Below are 12,703 nucleotides of genomic sequence, written 5' to 3'. Positions count from 1 at the left end.
GTTCTCAGCAGCCTCATCAGAGGAGGCCCCCTGAGGTGCCTGGGTCCAAGAGGCCATTATGTCTCTCTCTTTATCTGGTGGGAACTGGGCACTTTCCCCAAGTCCTCGCATGTGGACATGGACAGAGTGGCTCCAGGCACCTGGACAGTCCTTTGGGACACTGCTCTTAACGACTGCCCAGGGCTGGAGAGCTAGCTCAGCAGTCTAAGTGCTGGCCTGGCAAGTGCAAGCTTGCAAGTTCAATCCCTGCTACTGCATGCTGTGCTGGCCCTGGAACCCCTGCTGCGCCTTGTTGGCCACCGAAACTGGGTGTGGTGGCGCAGGCCTGTAATCCTAGTGCTGGGGAGGCTGACATAGGAGGATTACTGTGAGTCTGAGCTGCACAGCAAGACCTCGTACCAAATAAATAAATAAATAAATAAATAAATAAATAAATAAATAAGAGAAAGTGTAAGCAACACCTATTTAACCTGGATCAGCTGACTGTGGCCAGCCCAGGACCCCTGCCTTCTCCAGCTTCTCGTGGTCAGTGCCCACGGGGACGACCTGGCCTGCTGGCTCTATGTCCCTGGGAGTCTCTTGGGAGGGCAGTTTCTGTCCCCCAGTTACTGAGGTCAACTGTGACCTGAAAATACTAAATGGAAAATTCTAGAATTGATGCGTTCTGCATGACTTTCACCATGAGGCGCTATTAAACTGCTCTATTTGCTATTAGCTATCGTTGGTCTCTTACCGCGCACCTTTTCCTGTCTTATGTGGCAGTGGCAGCGGCTTCCCCATCCTCATTTTCCTCTGCGGGGCCACCTCCACCTCCTGAACCCTACGGTGAGCCGCCAGGAGGTGTGGCACTGGCGGGAGCAAGGCTCAGGCACGGTGACACCTTCCATATGTTGTCCACAAGCACATGCGGGGCCTGGCTCAGGACACACACCGAGGTCCCGCCTGAGTCCAGAGCACGGACAGCAGCAGGCGCCCGAAGCCCTGGTGGCCCGAGCCCTGCACGGCTCTGCTTCCCTACATGCCTGCACCTAGGAGAAGTGTGGTTTATAAATTAGAGGCGCTGCCGTATGGCCACAGTCAGGACGATGCTCGGCTGGTGCAGTGGGACAGTGGCTCTGGGGGCCACTTCTGGTTAGAAACGGAGAAGGCGCTGCTGTCTCTTGCCCCTCCAGCATGGACTGGAATGGCGGCATCTGGTCTTTGGTTAGGTTTGCCCTCCTCGTTTTATTATGGGTTATATCACGAGTCAGCTCGGCTGGCAGAGTTGCAAGGGCTGCCCACAGCTGCACGCCTGAGGGCCCAGCGCTGGGGATCTCCACACTGTCTCTGGACGCACAGGTTCCCCGGTGCTGGCCCACTCCTCGACCCAGCTCAGGGCCCTCAGGCGTGCAAGTCACGCGCCAGAGGGGTCAGCACCCCGGGCCTTGGCTCAAGTCTGCCTCATCTTGGTGAGTGCCAGGACACCGGGGTGGCTGATCCTGTTCCTCTCAGCTCCCCAGGCAGGGGACCGCATGTGGGCTTCGAGAGGGTGGCTTGGGCCACATGGACCCTAACCTTGCATCCTGGCATTGGAGGTAGGCTTGCTTTCTCATGAGGGTTCCTCTTTGAGGGCTCTGGCAGTCCCCAAGAACGGCAGTGTGTCTGTCCCTGGGATGGCGCTTCTATTGGGGGGTCCTCCACTTGCACCCCCGTGGGGTCTCCCCCATCTGATAAGTAGGGAGAGCCCCTCCCCTAGAGGCTGTGACGCCAGGCAGTACCGGGCTCTTATCCCAGGGTTTCTGCCTGCAGTGGGCCGCAGCTGACACAGCCACATTTGGAAGCAGCAAGACTCCATGGTACTATAAAAGATCAAAATCCTGGGCAGTGTGACCAGGCAGGAGTGCTGCTGTACAGGTGTGTCACGGGACACTGTGAGGATGACACCCAGACACACTTCCAAGAGCCTAAAGCAATATGGCGGCTCACGCCACCCAGAACATCACAGGGGCTCAGAGGCAAACTGGAGCTAGCTTTAGAAGAGGGATGGATGTGGGACATTTGGGAAGATCAGGTTTTCCTTGGGCATAAACCCTAGGTCAGGACACACTGACAAGGAGTCCTACAAGGGGTGGGGAGTCGGGGTGAGGGGACAGCTGTGACAGTGTAAGACTGAGGTGGACTGAGCCCCCAGGAGCTGGTCAAGGTGGGAGTCAGAGGGAGTCAGAGAGGGCGGGACTTCCTGGGGTGGATGCCGCAGGGAGAGGAGTGGGAGCAGACCTGGGTGGGCCTCTGGGGTTAGGGGAGGTTGGCAGGGCCTCCTCCACCATATGGCGATGTGGAGATTCATCCCACTGGAGGTCCCTAAGAGGGGTCTATGGGATCAGATGGTGTCTGTTCTGGCTGCAGAAGGAGGGACAGCTGAGGGGAAGGGAAGAGCAGGGGCCATTGGGGGTGGGGGCTGAGTAGACCAGGAGAGGACTGGGGGAGGGGAAGGGATGGGAACTCAGTTCTGAGGGGGAAGGGCAGGTCTGTCATTAATTCCTCTACCATCAAGGTGACAGAGCAAGAGGCAGAAGTGAGATCAGCTTCCAGGAGGGGGCGACATTTCTCCCCTCTTTGTTAAGTCACTGGCCAGCCACCCTAGGCCTAACCTTCTCTCCAAGGAATCTGGGCCAAACACATGAACGAGCAAAACCTAGAAGCAGCAGGCAAGCAGGCATACTGACCAACGACTTGCTTCCCTTCTCCAAAGCAGGAGGGCAAGGGTCCCGTGTAATTAGGATTGAGCAAACAAGCTTCACCACATGGTATTTCACCCGAGAGGCAGGGAGCGTGGTGATTTGATTACTGAAAGGCTTGAGAAGAGGGCATTGCAGGACAAGAACTTGCTCAGAAGGGGACGCGGAAGCTCGGGAAAGCCCCGGGCCCCAGGAGAAACCTCCACACAATAGTCTTTCCCTTCTAGGCACTTCTCCGAGGTCACCCTCATTTCTCAGAGCTGCTAATGGAAGCCACTCCCCCCCCCCCCAAGACCACTTAGGCTGTAGGCACCTCAGGTTCCAGATCTGCAAATGGGGATCATTGTAGCATCTCCCTAGAGAATGGCTGTAAAGAAATAGGTTAACTTGTATATAGTATTTAGTATTAAATATGAGGTAACATTTGCCAGGCCTGTAGAAGCAGACTGTCATGCCACACCACACAGGCAGCCTGGGCTCAAGGGGACAGGGGCCTGAAGGCGCAGCATTGAACCCCTGGAAGCCAGAACCCTCGCCTGACTGCTGTGGGACCATGTGTGTGGCAGAGCCTCGTAGGGCTGCAGGTCTCTGTGGGTTCCCGACTGAGGTCTGGTGAGAAGCCTGACTGGGCATCACGGGCTTCTGATCCAATTTCTGTGGGCTCCTCGCCCTGCTTGGCTCAAGTCCCTTTGTCTTGGAGCTTGGGGCCAGGCCCTCAGCTCTCCTGACCTCAGTCACTCGCCACCCCTTCTGTTGCTCTGCTGGTGTCCCCCCACTGACCCCTGCCTCTGTGCTCCCTGCCCCAGGCAAGGCTGGTCCCCCTCCTTCTCTGCACTAGAATGGTGGCTGATACACCTTGGTGCCCAGGAAGCATCGTTAACTGAGTCAACAAATGATCAGCACAAGGACTTCTGACTGTTGGGGAAAGTGCGTACTCAGACAAGGGTGTGAGTCAGTGTCCCAGGAATTTTACAACATGGTACACCAGAGCTGAAGGTCAGGATGGGGCAGAGCCTGCGGCTGCCAGGGCAGCAGATCTGCACAGCACTCATACCGGAACCTCTTCTCTTCTGTGCTTTGCACACCTCCGAGCCCTCAGGGCTCACCCAGATCTCCCAGGTCAGCATCTCGGGTGCTGGCCAGGGGCTCTGCAGTCTGAACCAGAACACCCTCCAGTGCCATTCCAGGATCTCCAGTTTAGGAGCCCCACCTAGACTGTGGCAGTGCCCAATCCCTTAGAAATCTGCAGATCCAAAGCATTGTATAACAGCTCACTCTTCCCATCCTTCCATTGCCTAGCAAATAGGTCAGGGCTGGAAATAGACCTTGGCAGCTCTCTGCTGGTCATGCTTGGGGGAAGGGGTTGTGGGGTTCATGGATGCCTGAGCCCGGACTCTGGGAGGTGCCCAGCCCCGCACCAATCCCCTTGGGGGGACCAGCTGTGTGCTAGGCTCAGACCTCACCTCTAGACGTGGCTGAGCAGTGCGTGCGGCATGAGACCGTGAAGGGAACCAGCGCTCAGAAGAGAGCACTTCAGCTCCCACTTAGTCCTGGCCATGAGTGGCCGAGGTTGCCCTTCCTGGACCGGCAGGTTACAAGCAGCTGACAGCCCGTGGGGCCGGATGCGGCACTCACCCGGCATCACGCCCTTGATGTCGCTCTCTGGGCTTATGCAGTTCTTCTGCGTGAAGTGCAGGACCAGCTTCTTTGCGGCCTCAAACTGCTGGGTCGCCATCAGCCACCGAAGGGACTCAGGGAATATCCTGCAACGACAGGTAGGGAGTCGCTGAGTGCCTTCTGGCCGGCAGGCCCCTGGAGCAGGGCTGGCTGTGGGCTCCCGCCCGCGGGCCACACACTCGCGGTCCAAGCAGGGAGATGGAGCCATGGGCGCTGAAATGTCTGCAGCTTCCTCTGAGAAAGTGTGAAGAGTGAGACTGGAAAAATGCAGCTGGGATGAGCAACATTCTAGCGACCATGTCAAGGAATCAGTGTATCGCTTTCCAAACAACCATGGCTTGTTTCTTAAAAATATTTTCCTAGAGCGGGGTCGGACCCCAGGCCCTTGCACATACCACACATGCGCCTTGCCCTGAGCTTCACCCCGGCCCCACACTCTGCAGATTTCTGCACCACGAAAAGCAACTCCTCGTAGGCTGCTGCTTTGGCTGTGTTTTGCCACCAAGCACAAACATTAATAGAATACAGTTGAGAGCTAAAATTACCACTAACGCAGTCTACCCAGCAGCTCCTTTCAGCTTTTGCACACTTGAAAGCGCCCGCTCACGCTTCCTCTCAAATCATTTCCATTCTGCTGGTGAGAGTCATTTCACCCTGACACAGCGCCACAAATGGTTATCAGCAATGTAGCCTTCTGTTAATTTTTAAAGATGAAATCTTGTAAGGAGCTCCAGTAGGAGGAGAAGAAACCTAGCCTTTTAGGACGAGTTTATTTTGTAAACCCATGTGTATGACATTTATGAGAAAGTCAAAGAACGGTGAGGCTATTTGGAGCAGGGGTCGGCACAGTCTTCTGTGAAAACCCACACGGCATTTTAGACTCGGGGGTGGAGGCCCTGGCTGTAGCCCAGTTGGAGGGGGCCGCGGCTCTGCCCTAAGACTCCTAGGACAGGGAGAGGCAGAGAGCAGGCCTGAGCAGAGCCGGGCAGCCCCAGCCTGCCCGGCCCTCACGTCCTGGTTCTTGTCCATTCATTCACCCCAGTTGTGTCACCTTCAGGAAGTCATAGGGAGCATCAGCAAGAAGCTGCTGGGCCAGCCCGCCAGCTGCCACTCGCAGGCAGTGAATGCAGTGGCGGGCGGCGGGCGGAGGAGGGACAGCGCGCGCTCCCACTGGCTCCCACGTGGAGGAGATGCAGTAATGAAAGTTTGAAGTTACAGGCTGACTTTTCTCTTTCCATAACCAGAACAGCATTTTACTGGCCTCTATTGAAATTATTTGAATAACGTAACTCAAACTGACAGGAATACATAGAACACATCAGTGTTACAGATAATTAGAATTTAGCATTTTTATCTCACTTTTTATTAGTATATGTTTTTGTGATGATAGTAAGTACATTCCTTGTGTGAGAATTGGTATATACACTGTATCAAATCTCATCTGCCTAATGAAATAACCTAACCAAAATGTCAGCCACCTATAAATTCTCATCTATGTTATTTCTGTCTTTCTGATATATTTGAATTTAGTGTCTTTAAAAATTTTCTTGAGGGGGACATATGCATCACTAAGGTGCAATTTAAACATATGCATTTAATAAGACTTCAAAATTTCTGCAGCATTTCAGCTACATCCGTGATTGGATTCTGAATGTGTCGTGGTTTCCGCTGGCCTCTCCCTTCCTCAGTGGGAGAGCACGTCGGGCGACAGCACGAATCACTTTGCAGGTGGTTTCCGAAGCATTAAAACATGATGTACAACACCTGGCTGGTGTGTCCTCTTAAAACAATTGAACATGATTTGCATCACATGCTTACGGGTACTACTTCCGTGGCAGGGAGTGGATTCTGGAATGTGAAGGTCATAAATACCTCGCGGGGGAGGCTGCAGCCCACCCTCAAGCCCCGGGCCTGGAGCAGACAGGGAGGGGCAGTCGCCGCCACAAGATGCACTGTCACCAGCCCCAGCTTGACAAGTCCCGAGCCTCCACTGTCCCTCAAGCTGTACACACGGAGCAGTGAGCACTGCGGAGCTGAGCCCCTCCCCCCCCACGCAGCTTTGGGCCCTGGGCAGGATGAGGGGGACGCCGCAGGGTGACAGGAATTCGAAGAGCACTGGTCATCTTTGCACTGATGCTGCTCTGCATGGTGCACACTGTTGTTGGCACCGGAATTCCCCAGGCTGACACGGACGCAGGGCTGTGGCACCCAGCCTGGGACCTCCAAGAGGAGGCTCCTTTTCCTCCCCAGGGTGCAGAGGTGCAGGTAGGGGCAGAAGCTCTGGGAAGGAGGCCTCTCAAGGGCCCAGGGTGCCTGGGTTGACTTCAGTGCTGCTTGATTCTGAGTGGCCGTTCACTCTCCAGCATGTCCTTGTTGCCACCGAGCCAGCTCTAAAGACAACAGAATGGATGGCTGACCCTGACAACAGTGACCACAAGTCCCAGTGAGAAGTGATCATGCACAAGTTCTTTTCTAGCAGAGGTCTGAGAATTGTACAGCTTGAGGCACAGGCTTCAGAAAGCCCACCTTCAGAGGCAGGCAGCCCTCATGGCGGAAGCGGCGTGTCCCCACTGCACTGGCTGGCGCCTTTCCTGTGTGCGCTTAGCACTTTCTGTGAATCCACCTCTGGTGGGCACTTTGGACCATGACTCGACAGAGGAGACCACTGAAGAGAAACAAGGCCAAGCACAGGTGCACCCTGGGACTTGGACAGAAGGTTTTGAAGCATGGGAAGAGGTGGGGAGTGGAGGAGGGTGGCCCAGGGCTGTCATGGGGGCAGCACCTTCTTTGGGGCTGTTAGGGAGATGAACAGGTGTTGTTGTAGCCCAGCACAGTGCAAGGTGTGTCAGGACCTGGAGGGCAGAGTGTTGTGTTTGCCAGGCTGCAAGCTGCCCAGCAGCACACGGGGTCCAGGATGAGAAGAGGTGAGGAGGGGAGAGGCTGGTGTGGATTGCAAAGATCACAGGCCTCACAGAGTCTGATGGGTAGCCTCGGGTCAGAGTGAGAGTCTACCTCTGCCAGGCAAAGCCACTCAACTGTCCCAGTGATGACAGCCACAAGCACCCTGCCCACGACTACTGAGTGATTGCCAGCTGCTGTCCTACTGGTCTGCCATGTCAGGTTCATTAGGCGCTGGACTGTTACCATCCCACTTTACAGATGGGACAACTCAGGCAAAGAGCCCATCTGTGCTCCTCAGGGCCACAGAGCATTTGAAGGGCAGAGTAGGGGCTTGAACTCTGATGACTCTGATGCTCAGTGTGCACACTGAGCCCTGGCGAGCCTGGCTGAGTGGCAAGCAACCACGAGTTCTGTTCTGGATGGGCCCCCAACAGCTGGTGTTTGGGAAATGCTGTCCCAGTCAGCTGCCTCGGGCTTCCAGGAAGCAGTGTGTCCACAGGGCATGGAACCTGTAAGTTTTATGGTGCGCTCCATAGATTTAAATTCACTGCAGAGTCATACGGGACTCATTGAACGGCCAGCCTCCAAGCATCCAGAGAGCCTGGGTTAGTTTGGATGATGCACACTGGGACCCCAGTACGGGAATGTGGTGAAGTCTCTCCTGCCAGGTATTTTGTAGAAGCACTGTGCAAATTAAAAAGCCACCTAGTAGCCCAGAACCTGAGAGGAACATGGCTGAAACTCAGAGAAATCAATCATTTTCCACCCAAAAATAGAAAGCACGGGGTCACTGAAGGTCACGTGTGTCTGGTGCACCCTCGCACATGCATGCTACAAGGTGACCTTGCAGGGACTTCTGAAGCCATCAGAGGGGATGAGCAGTGGAGGACAGTGGCTCTCTGGGTAGGTGGCTTCTCTGCTGGTTGCCAGGAGTGGCGGTGGCCTGGCAGCAGCACTTTTTGTTGAGCTTTATCAGGTCTCCCTCTGTCCCATTACAACACTTGCATGAGGTGAGGAGACAGCCCCAGCAAGGGGAGAAGGACATCTGTTAGCGGGCAAGTGCTTCTGCCTCCAAGGGGGGCAGGGGAGGAAGTTCCAGGCTGGTCGTGCTTAGCTCTTTCCTTCGCGGGGCTGCTGCTGCTGCTAAGGCACAGGACACTGCCTAGAGTCGCACAGCTCGGAACGGCAGGGCTGGGCTGAGCTCGGCGGTCTGACTTTGGAGAGAGTCAGGCTGAGGAGATCTCGCCCTTCCCATCTGGCAAGTGACTGCTCCGAGAGCAACTGCTCCAGGCCGGGGGTTCATGAGTCTGGAGGGCTCTGCAGGAAGGACGTGAGCACATCTTGCCTGCAGACACGTCACTGGGAAGATGGCACAGCAAGCGCAGGAACCTTGCTGGATGCCGAGTGGGGAATTAGGCCGCCCCCTGGAGCAAGGTCACCTGGGACCGGGCAGGAGCTGGGGAGACACTGCTAGACTGGGTGTGTCTGAGACCCCCAGAGAAGAGAAAGCCCGGATGCCCTGAGAACACACGTATGGTGCCCATCCGGCAGCACAGAGCGTGAGGACTCAGCTGCTCCCTGATGTGGTGGGTCCCACTGCAGATGTTCGCTGATGACTGTGAGCAGGATGAGCAGACAGGACATGGAAGGGCCACATCCCGCGGCCACTGCTCCCTGACACGTTCAGGTTGGGCGTGGACCCCACACACTGAGCACCTTTTCCAGCCCTCTTGTCCCAGCAGAGCTCCTCGGGCACTGGAGGCAGGAGCTCTTTTGCTCCTGAGGAAAACACTTCTAAGGGCCTCTTGTGCCAAGTGACAGATGGGCAGGTCCTGGGCCTGTTTTAGAAGTGTGTTCTGGATGCCTCGCTTGGTGGTCCACAGCGCAGATGTCCAGTGCCAGAACCCCAAGGCCTTTCTCTCGAGCCCGCTGACAGTCCCTGTGCTGGCCCAGCCCCACGGAGACTGAGCGGACTGAGATGCGGGTGAGCTCAGCCTTTCGCCATCTCTTCTTGGAACCCCGCGGCTGTGAGAAACACCTGTGTGTCTGATGACAGCCTCGCAGCCCTGGGGGGTGCTCAGCGCCAGTCAGAACTGGGCGAGGCGAAGCCCGAGGCGCATGGGGAGCACGGGCAGGCCGGGTGCCCGCTGGAGAGTGGTGTGGGGTGTGGGCCACACAGCTGCCCGAAGGTCACCATCCCAGCCAAGAGGCGGGCGGTCGCTGGTGAGCTACACTGAGGAGATGCACCAGTGAGTTTAGCTGTGCACTTCTCAGTGAAGCACATCACAGACCAAGCCATTCGCTACCTAGAAGATCACAACACTGCAGACTCTGTCAGTGTGCACACAGATCAGCGGGCTGCAGCAGGGGTACACAATGGAAAGCAATCTGCCTTGGAAAGGAAGGAAATTTTGACACATGCAGTGCCACAGCTTGAATGTGTCTCCAGATCTCATGTGTTAGAAACTTAGTCCTTAGAAGCATGTGCTGCTTGCAGGAGTGGCATTTGGGTCATCCTTAGTAATACAATATAGTCTGAAGAGTGGGACTTCTACAAAGGGACTGGTGGCTCTGTAAGAACAGTTCTGACTCACAATGTGGTGCCCTCTGCCACATTATCACACAGCCTGGAAACATTTGCTGGATGCCAATCATGTTGTAGGGCTTCTCAGCCTCCCGAACTAGGAGCTCAATGAACCTCCACTCTTTGTAAATGGCCTGCACTCAGGTATTTTGTCATAGCAACAGACAATGGATTAAAATGTACTACAAGGGCTGGGGATATAGCTGAGTGGCACAGCGCTTGCCTAGCAAGCACAAGGTCCTGAGTTTGATTCCTGGTAAAACAATAAGACCAACAAACTGAGTAACTAAAACATGCTACCACATGGAACCCCTTGAGACCGTATGCTGAGTGAAATAAGCCAGGGATAGAAATGACAGACAGAGGACGCAGCTCCACAGGACAGAGAGAAGGTGGTGGCCAGGGCTGGGTTTAGAAAGTGGGTGCAGTCTCAGCTCCACAGGATGACAATGTTCAGGAAACGGATGGGGCTGATGACCACATGCCGTGAACGTGGCCACTGGGGTGGGCTCTGGGAAATGATCCAAGAGGTACACTTCATGTTATGCATGAGGAGACAGAAGGCTTCTGGCTCTCTTGCCTACTCAGCTGACCCTAAGCCGCTCCTGTCTTCTGTCTCCCTGGAGCTCATTCGTCAGCTGTCACTTTTCAGGGCACCCGCACGCACAACTCCAGGAGCTGCCCCTGTTAGTCATGCTGTCCCCATGCTGCGTGAGAATGCATCCTGCATGCAGAACTGCCCTTCCCTGAGAAGCAGCATGCATCTGCCCACTGCGCTGCGCTGACCCCGCCCCCAACCTGCACACATCCTGAGGTCCTGGGTAAAAGCACGGTAACTTCCCACGTGTGAGCCAAGGACCCTGTGGGTCAGTGACCCCTCAGAACCACATCCTTCCCAGCATGCACTTGGAGCATAAAACCTGAGGGAATGCACTGCAAGGTTTGGTGGGTCCCTTACCCTGCAGCTTCAGTTAATCTTTAAAAAAAGCCTATAGCCTGGAGCTAAGCAAAAGGGGTCTCTGACTGACAGCACAGAGGCTTCACCGCTGCTCATGCACACACAGACTCGCTGCACGGCAAAATGCTCGGGGCAGACTTGGGCCAGTGCATTCCAGGGGAGAAGGTGCAGGCACAAACACCAGAGGCTGAGGACCGCACCTCCGGAGGGAAGCAAGGCCCCCAGCAGTCACTGCGGGGACACACAGATGCCCCCTCCTCCACACACTCTGGCCACCTGAGCATCCCACTGGCACAATGCAGTGGAGCCTGGTGCCATTATGAGGGGTGGCCCTGTAGTTGCTCACCAGGCCAACCACAGTGAGGTCCGCAGGTGTCACCTGCAGATGCAGGTGTCAGATGCAGTCTCCCGTGGCAACTGGGCCCAGCCCTGGGTACAGCCAGGAGCTGAACCCCAAGGGGCCGACGCCCTCCCCTCAGGAGCCCAATGTGGAGTGAAGCTGGAGCCTGGACACTGGGACCTCACGCCACGTTTACAGTGTGGCTCACCGCACAGGAGCAGTGGATGTTAGCGAGACCCCACCCAGGGTAGCTGCCACCAGGTGTGAGGCCTCCGGACTTCGATGGGTAGCTTCCTGCGTGGAAAGCTTTTCCTAATGGTCTCACGTCACTGAGGTTAGAGCAAGCCTGAAGAGAAACATTTCCTCAGGTTTTTGTAATAACACACCGCTTCATTTACCCAAGCTGGGGGCGAGCACCAGGCCTAATAAGCATCCCGACTCTCCTCAGGGCTGCCTCAGCTGTGGCTGGGGTTTGACAGCAGCGGGTGGCTGCGTCCACGCGTTCCCATCCCATCATCTCTCCCAGAGTAGGGACCGTGGGGCCGCAGGCCTGTCGGAGTCACAGCTCACAGGCCTGCCTTATGCCACGCCCTCCCTGTCACTTGCAGAACTGTTCAGTAGCACCAGTAGTGAAAACTCAGTACCACGATCTTTTCTGGAAACTGTAAGGTTGATCATTGTCCCTTCATATTTAAAACAACTGTAACAAGTTATAGTTAGGTGTGGTGGTACATGCCCCTAAACCCAGCGCTTTGGGAAGCTGAGCCAGGAGGATTGCAAGTGTGAGTCCTGCCTGGATAACCTAGGGACCCAGAGAGAACCTGGCTCAAAAACAAAAATAAAAATAAAAGAGCCGCTGGGGATGTAGTTTAATGCAAAGGCTCTGAGTTCAGTCTCCAATACCAAAATATCCAATGTGAGGTTCCGGCATGGACAAATATGTCTTCCAGGCGGCCCTCTGGGGAATCACCTTACGTCCACTCGCTGAAATATCACCTGGGCAATTCTCTGGATAGAACACAAGTGTATCCTCCTTACTTTACCATTCTAGACTGTTCACTCATAAGGAAAATACAGGGAGGAAAGAAGAGCTACTGCTAGCACTGGTGGTCCCTCCCTCCGCAAGGCAAGTACTGCGGCGGTCATGGTCATGGGTTGAGCAAATACTCTCCGGCTGAGTTGGGCTCATGTCAAGTGGATAAACTCTGCACCTGAAATGTCTTTGGAGCGGGCCTTTTTATGAGCAACCAACTCTGGGTGTATCATAGTCAAGAAAATTTAGAAGTTCTGCTAGTCATATTGTAAGCAGACAAAGTTGAAGTCACCTGCAATGTACAACCTTGACTGTAGCTGTATCGACACTGTCATCTCCCTCCTCCATTCCAGTTACTAACTTGCCTGTGTACACAGTTATCAGGCCACAGAGACTAAGCCGCACAGGGCGCTGAGAAAGCAGTATTCCGAGAGAATGAATCTGGCATGCAGACACGTGGGCGGAGGAAGTGGGTTTCTGTCACTCCTGCATC

General features: G+C 55.2%; 1 protein-coding gene across 1 annotated transcript in view; it reads right to left on the bottom strand.

The window, feature by feature from the left end:
* The window catches only part of Slc22a23 (solute carrier family 22 member 23), a 162,269-nt gene that overhangs the window by 17,033 nt on the left and 132,533 nt on the right, over nt 1-12,703 (bottom strand). The window contains exon 7 of the mRNA XM_012514052.2: nt 4,353-4,480. Coding sequence (XP_012369506.1) covers nt 4,353-4,480 — 128 coding nt within the window. The remainder of the gene's footprint in view (nt 1-4,352; nt 4,481-12,703) is intronic.

This window comes from Octodon degus, unplaced genomic scaffold, assembly GCF_000260255.1.
Source record: "Octodon degus isolate 3935 unplaced genomic scaffold, OctDeg1.0 scaffold00023, whole genome shotgun sequence".
Lineage (NCBI taxonomy): Eukaryota > Metazoa > Chordata > Mammalia > Rodentia > Octodontidae > Octodon > Octodon degus.
The sequence above is the reverse complement of the archived record's forward strand: the minus strand, read 5'-3'. Positions and strand labels throughout refer to the sequence as shown.